The sequence below is a fragment of the Falco biarmicus genome, chromosome 1, assembly GCF_023638135.1.
Source record: "Falco biarmicus isolate bFalBia1 chromosome 1, bFalBia1.pri, whole genome shotgun sequence".
NCBI classification, from domain to species: Eukaryota; Metazoa; Chordata; class Aves; order Falconiformes; family Falconidae; genus Falco; species Falco biarmicus.
In genome coordinates, this window is record NC_079288.1 from 113721610 (window position 1) to 113734931 (window position 13322).

Here is a 13322-nt window from a genome sequence, read left to right on the forward strand (position 1 = left end):
TGCCGCACCTGCCGCTCCTTGTTTGCCGCCCTTAACCGCTCCGCACCCGCTCGCCGTCGCAGCGACCGAGGGAGCGGGGCTGCGGCCGTGCCCGCGCCGCAAGGGGTCCGGGGGCGGGCGCACCAATCTGGGTGCGCGGGTCGCTCGGGCTTTCCGCCGCCCCAGCGCGCAGCTCGCCTAGGGGCGCCCGCACCCCCGCCGCAGCGCCGGGGGAGGGCCCTTCTCCGCCCCCCAGCCCTCGGGCGGCGCCCCCCGCCCCGGCCCTTCAGTAGCCACGGCGGGGCGGGGGCCGGCGCAGAGCGCAGGGCGCTCCGCAGCAGCCGGGCCATGGCCGGGGCGCCCCGGGGGGGTCCTGCCGCGGCGCTGCTGCTGCTCGGGCTCCTGAGCGCGCAGGGGGCGGGGGAGCCCCCGCCGGAGCACGAAGCCTCTGGTATCCTGGTCTCCCAGCGGGGGCTGCGCGTCCCCCTCGGCCGCTCCGTGTCGCTGGACCCGGCGGCGGAGCTGGTGCTGCGGGTGCGGCCGGGGGACAGGTGTGCCGTGGCGGTGCTGGGGAGCGGGCCGGGCCCGCAGCCTGCCGGCGCCCTGCATCCCCCGCGCTTCCCCTGCGCCTTCGCCCGCGGGCAGGTCACGTACACCCACTTCGGGGCCCGCAGCCCCAGCCGGTATCGCCTGCGCCTCCAGCTCCGTTACGACTCGCCCCGCCGGACCCTTGTCGTGCCCTTCACGCTGGAGGTGGAGGTGCTCTTCCAGCAGCTGCGCCTGCTCAGCCGCAACCTGCCCCTGCCCGTGGAGAAGCTGCGGGGGCTCAGCGCTCCCCTGGATGACAAGGTGCTGGGCTTCCCTGAGGGCGAGCCCGGCCGGCGCTGCCGCCTCACCCTGCTGCCCCCCCGAGGTCGCCGGCGCCGCCCCCCTTCCCGCCTACGGGCGGCTGCTGGACGCCGAGGGGCGGCCCCTGCCCCCTGGCTACAGCGGCGGCTGCTCCGCCGTGCTGCGAGCGGGGATGCGCTACCAGCACACGGCGGCCACCGCCTCCCCCGGCCGGGACTGCATCCCGGCGCGGGTGTCCGTGCAGCCTGCTGCCGGCCCGGAGCAGCGGGAATACTTCCAGGTGCTGGTGCGGATCCACGAAGGGGCCGACAACAAGCCGCCCAAGCCCAGCTTCCTGGCGCTGCTTATGATGGAGGTGGACCAGTTTGCGCTCACAGCCCTCACCCTGGACATGTTGGCTGCTGAGGACCTGGAGACGCCCCCGGACTTCCTTATCTTCAACCTCACCTCTGTCTGGCCCAGTGACCCACGGCAGCAAGGCTTCCTGCTCAGCACCGATGACCCCCGACACCCCCTCGTTTCCTTCTCGCAGCAGGAGGTGAGGGAGTTGAAGATTGCCTACCAGCCCCCTACCCTGGACTCAGACCAGGAGAGGCTTTTCCAGGTGGAAATAGAAGTGCTGGACTCTGATGGTGCCTCCTCAGATCCTTTTGCTTTCTTGATCCTGGTGAAGCCCATGAACACATTGGCCCCTGTGGCCACTTTCAGTCGCGTGGCTGGCCCGCAGTTAATGCTGTTTGAGGGCCAGTCACGACCCCTGTCTGGTAACTTGGAGATCAGTGATGAGGACAACCTGAAAGAGGTGAAGGTCTGGGTCATACGGGGCCTACAGTATGGGAAGCTCAAGGTACTGGGTGTACCGCCCGGTCGCAAGTACTTCACTGCTGCAGAGCTAGCAGCAGGGCAGGTGATTTACCAGCACGATGGCAGCGAGCACAGCTACAGTGATAACATTGTTTTCCACATGGCAGATGGGCAGCACCAGGTTGAGTTTCTGTACCCCATCACCATTGCTCCTGATGATGATCAGCCACCGCTGCTGAATGCAAATACAGGGCTGGTGCTGAGTGAGCACCAGACTGTCCAGATCTCACCTTTTGTCCTCAGTGCCACAGATGTTGACTCTGATGATACTGCTATCCGATTTGTCCTAGCTGGGGACTCTGCAGTGTCCCTGCTACACTCCTACCACTTTGGTGAGCTGCTGCTGCGTCAGGCAGAGCAACCAGCATCTTATGAGAGCAAAGGAAGTGAACCAGGGTTGGAGAATGATTCCTCTTCCTCCCCCTGGCACTTTGTGGAGGATGAACATGTGTACGAGAGGGTGGTGAACGAGTGGCTGCAGCAGGACATCCTGGATGGGAGGCTGTTCTTCAGACACACAGGAGCTCACAGCACCAGCCCAGTGATAGGCCACATTGTATTCCAGCTGCAGGATGACAACAACCCCCCTAACACATCAGGGGAACACGTATTCACTGTCAAAGTCCAACCAGTAGATAACTTGCCACCTGCACTGTACCCAGGTACTAGCCTGCAGATGACTGTGCAGGAATACCAGCTGACTGTCTTTAAGAAGCACTATTTACGGTACACTGACCTGGATACAGATGATAGGGAGCTGAAGTACACTTTACTGACACCTCCAACCGACACAGATGAGAACCACTCTGTGGTCACTGGAGAGATTGTGTTGGCTGACAGTCCCGAGATATCGATTACGCGTTTCACCCAAGCTCAGGTCAACCACCACAAGGTGGCGTATCGACCTCCGGCTCAGGACTTGGGAATCACACCACGGGTGGTTCAGTTCACGTTCCGTGTAGAGGACTCAGCTGGCAATTCTCTACAAGGTACCTTTACTCTCTTCCTGCGGCCAGTGGACAACCAGCCACCTCAGATCACCAATACAGGCTTCACCGTGCTTGAGGGAAACAGCTTCCTTCTCACCAGAAATCAACTGGATGCTACAGATGAGGACACATCTGCAGACCGGATTGTCTTCACTGTAACTCAAGCTCCAGACCATGGCCATCTCCGTTATCGGGAGGAGGGCTTGATGGTGCAAGGGGAATCTTTCCTGCTAGATGATATTGCTGGTGGGCACATCTCCTACAAGCACAGTGGTGATGAGTTTGGCAGTGATTCTTATCAGTTGGAAGTGAGTGATGGTGTCCACCATGTGCCAATCACAGTCAAGATTACTGTGCAGCCTGTGGATGATGAAAACCCAAGTATCACTCTCCCTGGTGGTCACAGGCAAGTGGGAGCAGCCATTGATGTCCTGGAAAATGGTGCTACTGAAATTACTATGTCGCTTATCCAGGGTACAGACGAGGATACAGATGATTTGGTGCTGACCTTCATTGTGCAGGATCCACCCAAGCTGGGTGACATCCTCATGGATGGAGTACGATCAGGAAAGTTTACCCAGCATGACCTCATCAGTGGAGTAGTAGTCTATGCTCACACCAGTGGAGAGATTGGCTTGAAAAAGAGGTACGATTCCTTCAATCTCTCCATTTCTGACCTCTCCAGTGAATGGGTGGTGGGAGGCAGTGCTCTACAAAGGGTGCGTGTGGCTGTAACTATATTGCCGGTGGACAGCATTGCACCTGAAGTGATGGTTGCAGCAGAGCCGCTCAGTGTCCTCGAGGGAGGGAAGAGTACTCTAACTCTGGAACAGCTGGATGTGGAGGACATAGATACTCCCAGAGATGACATCTTGTGCATTGTCACAGTTCAGCCCACTTCAGGATATTTGGAGAACGTCTCTCCAGCCCCAGGGTCTGAGAAGTCTAGAGCCGGTACTGCCATCAGTGCTTTTTCCATCAAAGATGTTTGTCTGGGCCATGTCAACTACGTGCAGAGCATCCACAAGGGCGTGGAGCCTGTGGAGGATAGGTTCACTTTCCAGTGCTCTGACGGTGTTAACTTCTCACCTCACCAGTTCTTTCCCATTGTTGTCATCCCCACCAATGATGAAAAGCCGCAGCTGCTTGTGCGTGAATTCATGGTGCTTGAAGGGATGAGCCTGGTGATTGACACCCCCATCCTCAACGGAGCCGATGCAGATGTGCCTCCAGATGACCTGCATTTTGTTATTGCTGTCCCTCCTAAGCACGGGCAGATTGTGCAGCAGCTATCCACAGGCAGTGTGCCTGTTCACAGCTTCACCCTGGAGGAGATCCAGGAGACTTCCAGCATTGTGTATGAACATGACGACTCGGAGATGAAAGAAGACAGTTTCCAAATTCAGCTGACTGATGGACACCACACAGTGGAGCAGAATGTACCAATTATGGTGATCTTGGTAGATGATGAGACCCCCAGGATGGCAATCAACAGTGGTCTGGAAGTAGAGATTGGCAAGTCAAAGGTCATCTCTAGTCAAAACCTTAAAGCCACAGATACTGATTCAGAGGACAAGAGTCTTGTCTATATCATCCGTTTGGCACCTGTGCAGGGTTTCTTACAGCATCTGAACAGACAAGAGGAAGTGCTGTTCAACATTACACAAGGCACAAACTTCACCCAACATGATTTAGACCAGGGTTTTATCCGCTATGTTCATACTGGCCTACATGGAGTGCGTGATCTGATTAAATTCGATGTTACTGATGGTATTAATGCCTTGATAGACAGGTACTTCTATATTACCATCGGCAGCACTGATACGGTCTTCCCTGAGGTGATCAACAAGGGTGTAACTCTGAAAGAAGGTGGAAAAGTGACACTCACAACTGATCTGCTTAGCACAAGTGATGTTAACAGTCCTGATGAAAATTTGTGTTTCAGTGTCACCCGGTCGCCAACCTGGGGCCACCTAGAGAATTCAGACAGTCCTGGAGTACCAGTTGTTTCCTTTACTCAACTCCAACTTGCTGGCAACAAGATTTACTACATTCACACTGCACAGGATGAGGTGAAGATGGACAGTTTTGAGTTTGAAGTGACAGATGGATATAACCCGGTCTTCCGTACTTTCAGGGTCTTCATCACAGACGTGGACAATAAAAAACCAATTTTAACCATTGGTGACCTGGTTGTTGAGGAAGGGGGGACCAGGCTGATCACCCCTTTTGAGCTGACTGTGGAAGATGGGGATACACCTGACCATTTACTCCTATTCAGGGTCACTCAGGTTCCAGTGCATGGCCAGATTTTGTACAACAGCAGCTACCCAGTTACCAGCTTCACCAAACAAGACTTGAATGAGAATCTTATCAGCTACAGACATGATGGTACAGAAACCAGCCAGGATAGTTTCTCCTTCTCTGTGACCGATGGGACCCACACAAACTTCTATGTTTTCCCTGACACTAGCAAGGAGATCCATCAATCCCAGATGATGAGGATTCAGATCACTTCACTGGACAACAGAGTGCCACAGTTAGTGGTGAACAAGGGCGCCCCTACTCTGAGAAGACTTCCAGCTGGGCATCTAGGCTTCCTCATCACTAGTAAAGCACTAAAGGCAGAGGATCGAGACAGCCCACACAAGCTGTTGAAATACAAAATAACAGATGGGCCGGAGCATGGCTTCCTCATTAATACTGCCCTTGGAAATGAGAGCATTAGAACATTTATACAAGGTTGGTGCTAATCGTTGTATTTGCTTATAAATATTGGGCTCAAAGAGCTGTTATTTTGTGTTATATTATTTGAATCTTTGTTTCAAGGATTTAGAAAGTAATGGCTTCTAAACTATGAAGTGTGTGCAAATGATCAGAATTATATTATATGCATTTTAGAAATGAAGATTTGTTTTACTTATGAAGACACGATAGAAAATTTCTGTGTTGTACGTGCATGCATTAATGTGTTTTCTACTGCATGTTAAATGTACATCTTACTGTGTACGTAGCATGGTACTGCTCCTAAAGAGATGGGATAAAACCTGAAATGGTGATTTGCAAATCCCACATGTTTCTTTTTGAAGACTGTTATACCTGTTTGCCTGCCTGGAAATTAATCCTAGGCTCAAAAATCACGGTTGTCTTCAGAGAAAATCATTTAGAAAGGTGCTTAACGTTTCTGCATATCACTAGATTAAAAAAAACCCAAACCTACTGGGGCTATACTGGGAACACTCAGTATAGCCTCAGTAGCTTGGGTGACATTTTGTGTGATTCTGTTCCACAGAGAAAGCTCAGCAGGTAGGGAGGCCTCCTTCAGGTCAGCTCCGCTCCACCAAACCTGTGCAGAGGGAAGAACCTCAGAGAATGGTGCGACAGTGACAGCACCCAGCGTCTCTATAAATATGCCCCTGTGCTCCAGCCAATCTTACGGACTTTGCTGGATTTAGGACTGTCATTCATCTGTCCTGGATGGAATAGAATGTTGAAAGCTTTCACAAAGAAACTTTCAGCCTAGGCTTTGCCTACCTCCAGTGTGCTTTGACTATCAGGAGGGGGGAAACCATTTACCAAAATTCTCGTTAGATACTGTAATAGGATTAGAGGTCTCCATTATTTTTATGTGCCTATTTACTTTTCTTTTGCCTGATGGTTTACCCCTATTCACTAGGAATATCAAACCCAAATTTTATTGGCTTTTAGGCCTATTTGTGATTTGTTTAATACATTCTCATATTCATTCTTAATGTATATGCAACAGTTTTGTGTGTCATAGAAAAGCTTAAAAAATTGATTGAAGTAAATTGATCTTCAAAAAATTGGCAGACCTTTACTCCCAATAGATTCAATTTAGTTATAGCAAAGTAATTCATCCTTATGTGCCGAAACAAGGATTTGATTTAGTATTTAAAAATAAATATTTATGGTAAAACTGCATCTCGCTGTCTTTTTGCCATTGTTCTTTGAGCTAATAACTAAATTTATGTTGTGTTGCTGAGTATAGACCAGCATAAGAAGCCATGCCACATTATACAAGTTTGGTAGCTGAAATACTTTATCCACAAATTAGCCAACTTACTAGTACGTAATCAAATAGTAAAGGTATAATGAAATGTCCTATATTCTGTAGTAAAATCCTATGATGATTTATTTAGTATACTCTTTCCTTAGCTGATATTGATGAAATGAAGATCAGCTACATCCTGAAGGAAGGTGATAATGCTACCAGTGACATCTTCTATTTCTCTATTGAAGACAATGGTAAGATTAAGATGCTTAATTATACATATCATAGAATTACACCATCTGGAAGATTGTTCACAATAAATAAACATGTCATCTATTATTTCTTTATAAGTAATATGCTAAAGTGCCATGAACACACAGGAACACAAATCAGGTTATTTTATTCATTTTAACGTGTAAGTCACAATTAATGCAAACTGCGTGGTAAGATGTGAACTCTTAGTGAGATATACTGTTGTCTCAATACTGGAACATGGATGGGTTTGGAATCATGGCCAACTACCGATTCGAAAGAGAAAATTAATGCTAACCTTTGGTAAATATGGGAAGTTCAGTTGAGCCTGTGAAATGATAAGATAGGCTGGTTCAGTCCATTTTGCTCTTACTTATACAGACACACATCCTTGTTTTGCATAGATTGTTTCAAAGGCTTCAGTGGACCGGTGATTATTTATATCAACTGATGTGTGTATGTTGCATTTTTTTGCATATTCCTTTGATGACACTTGTTTTAAAATCTGTTTTGTTCTGTTTGTGTATTGTCTTTTTCCTGTAGGTTGCAATATTTTTCCCTAATCGTCCACATTAATTCAGTTCACTGAGAATTCATCAAAATTTTACACAAGTTCCTCTTTAATTAAAGACAGAGAGGAAGACTCGTAAAATAAGTATGCAATTTAGTTAAATTACTTCTGTGTAAGGATCTGCCTTCACAATAATATCTGTAAACTTCCTGACTAGGCTGGTGTACTCCTGAGTGCATAGAACGTGTCAGAATAGCATTATAATACAGCATTTGATAGAAAATTTGTGAGTATTTCCTAATGGGCCTCAAAATAAGTCTGAAACACTATTATAATATTTTGTCCAGAATTGGCAGACTCAATAAAAAGAAATCCACATTAATAGTTATGAGGAAGTCACTGTAAAACAGTAGCTGCTTTGGGTTCGCTAGGGCTTCCTGTTCTAATTATTGCAAACCAGAAAACATATATCTTGGTCTCTTGAAAAGCAGTTATTACTTTCTATCTATAATCAGTCTGGGTTTGTTCTTGTAGTGGTATAAATCATTGTAGTTTTATGCCCACCATTTGCTATAAACCAATCTACCCACAAATTAGTATGTGTCTGAGAAATAAGCGTTCTGTTTTGGATTAAGAACTGTCTCATACTGTGGTTCACTGAGACATTTTGATGAGCTGAGATGAACTTATTCGTTTTATGACTTTAAGATGAATGTGAGCACCTTGGATATGACTTCCAGTGTTTTCTTTATCACATCTGTAGGGCAACACTTACTGTTTTGAGGCAGTGCACTGAGGGTGTCGGTTAGCAAAACGAAGAAATAGAAATGTTACTTGTTTATTTTCAGTTGTCCACAAAGTAATTGAATGTTTGGAACTGGTGATTTGGTATTGTCACTTTGCTCATATATGAAAGATTATGTAGCTTAAGGGACATGAAAAACATTTTTAATACTAGATCAACCACACTTCTGGTTCATTGGGATCCTGTCAGGGGCAAGTTTCTTACGTTTACAAGTTAAGGTGGAATAGTAGGCAGCTGAGAATGTGCATAGTATTCATAGCTTGAAGGAAATTATTTCCTTTCTAGTTAAGGTTTAGGTACGTAAATCATTTCATTCAGCTGTTGTGACACAGGGCTTCAGGTAACTGGAAGACCTGTTTCATAAGCAAAAATGCACCAACCCGTTCCCCATGGCTGGCACTTTGTATTCTTGGCAGCTTTACAGCTGGAAAGATCTTCTCTTTTAGGAGCCTGTAGAGTAACTGGGAGACAAAGCTATGACAGTCTGAAAATGGTTTTAGGTTTGTGCTTCCTCTGGTTATGCTGAAAGAAAAAGGTTGAACATTGGCCAGCTCAGGAGGATGGAAAAGAGCAGCTAGATTTCACAAGCCAATTGTTTTCCAGCTCTTTTTGAAGTAATGTGCAACTGATGCAGTTGAAGTCAAATGGGGCTATTAATTTAAGAAAGGTTGGAGGTGCTTGCTTTGTCTATTTTTGCTTATGTTTCGCTTAGCACAGAGGAGGAGGTGTCATGAACTGCTGCCAGTGTTTCTTATGTGTTATTTTGCTGTCACTTGATCAATATACAAATCTTTGTGGCATGACTAAGTGGGCTAATCTAATAATGATGAGAAATAATGGGTAAAAAGGAATTGTGTGACTAAGCAGATGGTAATTCTTATTCCTTATATGCCCAGGGATTTAAAAAGAGTCAGTTACTAGATGTTTTCATTAACAGTGCTTTTAGACTCTGCTAAATGGAGTGATTCTTTCAGCTAGATTACTTCATCATTATTGCATATATCATACATATTGCAGATATCAACAGAGTAAGAAAAGCTGTGGCAATAAACGTGTGCAGCTATCCCTATAATGAAAGTATGTACTGGCTGCGGGGTTGTTGTATACTTATGTGACTAGCACAACTACAGGAAGAGTACATGGCTACAGGAAGGTTTGCTAGGCAAGTAGCACCTGGAAATTCACTTAGAACTTGTTTGGTGTGGGAAAGAAGGTTGAAAAGTCAATGCTGTCATTACTACGATAGCACAAAGAAATACTTCTAAAAGAAATTCTATCTGGATTAGTCTTTCGATGGCTTTGGTGCTTAGAAATACATTAAATATATTCTCTCAGGGGCATTTACGTCCCAAGGGAGTGCCTGAAGGAAGGCACAACTGTAATAGTTCTTGTACAACTGGGAAAAAAATACCCAAAGGCCTAGCAGGGGAAGAGAATGTACGCTGCTTTAGTACAGTTTGCAACTGTTTCAGCAACACTTAGGAAAATGCCTATTTTCCACGGGTTTATGTTCTAGCTTCTAAAGTCCTCTTGAAAGCATTTAATTTGCATCAGTACAAAGGAAACTGAGCGATGAAACGTGTGTGGGTATCGAATGTGAGGACAAAATGCATGTATTTTTCTGTCTCTTCACTTCCCTTGCACAAACACAATCGGGTTTCTCCAGACAGAAGTTTCAACCTTTAACGGGAGAGTATATCTTTTGAATAACAGTATTTTGTCTAACCTGAGGGTAGGAAAGATACCTTTAGTTCTTTTATATGGATAAGTACCTGTTTTGTTATTTAAGAGAGCTGCTGGGAAGCCTTTATCAGTGAAATGTGTAAGAAAGAATGGCTGGCAGCTTTCAGAAAAGTCGATCCCTTTAACTTGAGGAAACTGTTCCCATTCCTGCCATTAAACTGGACGTTTGGGCAGAAGTACTAGAATTTTAACCTACTAATTTATGGTGCTCTCTGGCAGCTCTGGTTTGTGAGTATTCGGTGTTGAGCCTGCAGTTCATTTCACAGGACAAATGTTGGTACAAGTTGAATACGAAGTAGGTAGGGTTTGGCTGGTTTTAATGATTTATTCCTGGAGTGAGCATACAGGTAGTGTAATGTTAAGTTTGTTCAAAAATATGTAATGGAGCAATGACATGTGGTAAACCTAGAGTAGTTACTTTTGACTTCACCATATTTGATTGTGGAAGCATTTGTTATTTTTCCTTGGTGATTTTTATGTAAAGATCAGCTTAGTTAGACTTGGTTAGTCCAATGCCTCTCCCTCTGGTTTATGTTCAGTGATATTTTGTGTGAGTAAGTAACTCTTTATTTACCTGTAGAGTGCAAGTTTTTATTTTGTAGTTTTTTAGTACACTTAACCTTTTGACACTCCTGTCATTGGCTGCCCTTTGGACCTTGTTTTCAATTGCTACTGCCAAAAGAGTAATGAGAACTTGCTGATACTGCAAGCTACAATGTTTTGCTCGTGTGAACTTTGTGGGACTACTTCAGGCTTCTTTCAAACCTTGAGTGGAATGTAATTTTAAAATTTAGAATTCCCTATGGATAAAGGAATCCTACCAAAATGCACTAAAGAGTGTTTGCAATCCACAAAATGTTAAAGAAAAGCCACTAAAAAATAGCTCTATAGAAATGAAAGGTTAGAATATTATCTGAAGTGTGAATTTGTTCTGTGCATTTTGTTCAACGTGCTCCCAGGTCTGCAGGGTGAATATTTGACCCTATAAAGTTAGCGGGTGTTTTGCTATTAATTCTAGTTGGCCTGGGACTTCACTCAGAGGCTTTCTCACCCATATTTGGTTGGTGCTACTGCAAATAAATTGCATGAGGGAGGTGTGGTTGGGTGAAAACCCTAAGGAAAATCTAACAGTTTACTGGTAGTATGCGATGTTTCCACCCCTTTTCTTGGCTTTTGCTTTCCGAAGACTTAGACTGTTCAGCCAGGGAGTCGATCCAGGGGCTGATCCAGGCTTCCCTGAGGCTGGTATAAGGAGCCTTTTATCTTTAAGCTTGTTAATGTTTTCTAGGCAAGGAGTATAGCTTTTTAATTCTGAATAGCCTTTCAGGGTTTTGATTGAAGCTGGCACCTGAGAAGGTACAAGAAAGCAGTCTTTTGTAATTCTGTGGGCTACACAGTTCTTGCAGATTCTAATACAATATTCTAGCAAGTCATGTATTTTCTTCTAAAATCTAGAAATGTAATGATACCTACTTGCTTAAGAGTAGGTATCTTTGCTAATGCACAACGTGGAAGTGAAAAATTAATCTCTGCAGAATTAAATGGTGGTGTTTCCATGTATAACACAAACTGAAACATGGCAGTTCCGGCAGCTTGTTAGCAATCCTTGGTTTGAATTTGATCACCTAAACTGGCAGAATGTAGTTACTGGTCCAACTTAAAAACTGGTGAGGTTTGTGCATGTTAGTGACAATATTTATCTAGCACAATTATCTAGACTATATTTATCTACTCTTATATGTAGGTAATATTTCCTCTAATTTTACTAATGATTTTACAAATCAGCTTTGTGTTACCATACATAAGTCAGAGTACCATCCTCTTGATAAGTAATCCTCCTTTTTAGTAGGCAGGTTTTGTTCATCTCTCTTCACATCCACAAAACTGAAAATAGTTTGCAGACCTGGCAAAAGACATTGCAGTGGTATGATTTCACCACTTTCAGACACCAAGGTGCATCATTCAGGAGGCAAAGAACTTCCAACCAATAAGTCATTTTCAAGCAGCCTTAAAACAAACCCAAAGCTACACTTCTTCAAAGTTAAGTAGATTTTTGATGGGTTTACAAAAACTTTTGACTTTAATAAAGTTTGAAAACATTTGTCAGCAATGATATATGAATTCTTATGCCACGAAGCTTGTCAAATAACTTGCACTGCAGGAATCTTTTGAATTCAGTGGGAAAATGCCTTCCATGTTTAATGTACTTTCAGGGTGCTTTAATTTGCTGTCATGCTTGACAGCACTGAATGATGCTTTTTGCCTGTGTTGACCTCAAGAATGAAAAGCCAGAAGGTGGGGAGGCTTTTTTTTGATACAATTGTTTGCAAAGGCATTATGTTTCTGCTGAAAGGAGAGAACCTGAGTAATTGTGGAATGAAAACGTTGAAGTGGTTCATCCCTTCATCTATTGCTGTTTCAAGGTATGCACTCTACAGTGTTTTCAATTCTAAAGCCAGATTTTCCAAATTATTAAAGTTGCACACCTGAATACAAGGTTTGTTTTATTTTATTTTAATCCTCCCCTCCAACGGGAGGTGTTGGATACCATTTCTGCTGATGCAAGATACTAGGTTTTTTTACTGTGTAGTAAAGGACAATCATACTAGAACAGAGGAAGTGGATAACAGTATTGTTTTTAAGATGCAAGAAATTATTTTTTCACTGGGTGCTAGTGAGTCCCATACTACACTTCTTATATAAAGATTGTCTGCATTTGTGAAGATGTAGAAAAACTGGAGAATCTGTCTTGGGGGAAGAAATGAGAATCAGCAGAGATCTGTAAATCTTGACCAGTAAGAACAGATTAAAGGATTTGATTCTGTTCAGTCTGGAGTAGAGGAGATGGAGATGGATACGTATGACATTTGTTAATACAGGTAAGAGGAAGAGAATGAATTGTTCTTTACCACTATGGGTAGCAAAGTTTACTTTTAGCAGCCTGTATAATGCGACATGCCTGTCCTGGATGACAATAGTTAAATTGCAGAGCAGAAGAACATCTTGATTCACAAATTTGTCTATTTTGCCTTCACACTATGTATATGAACATTATTGGCATCTTTAGGTGCTTGATGGGCCCGAGTGAGAGTAAAAAAGTTGTGGAGGCTAATGGTCATCCCTCTTTGAACATTTTTTGTTTCATTTTCCCTTCTGTGCCCTGATGCTACTAGGATCATGAATCCTTACCATTTTGAACTACCACTGCAAGAAGGTTTTATGTCCCCTCCTTCCCAAACCATATTTCTTTCAGTTTCATTTCCATTCTTGACTTTCTAAAGCTGCTTGACTGCTTTCTTCTTCTCTCACCAATCCAAC

The 13322-nt window shown here is 44.8% G+C and overlaps 1 protein-coding gene across 1 annotated transcript in view; it reads left to right on the forward strand.

The window, feature by feature from the left end:
* Positions 1 to 327: 327 nt before the first annotated feature.
* FREM3 (FRAS1 related extracellular matrix 3) overlaps positions 328 to 13322 on the forward strand; it is a 70216-nt gene continuing 57221 nt past the window's right edge. Inside the window, 3 exon segments of the mRNA XM_056328322.1 lie at positions 328 to 882; positions 884 to 5423; positions 6858 to 6947. Of these exon segments, the coding sequence (XP_056184297.1) occupies positions 328 to 882; positions 884 to 5423; positions 6858 to 6947 (5185 nt within the window).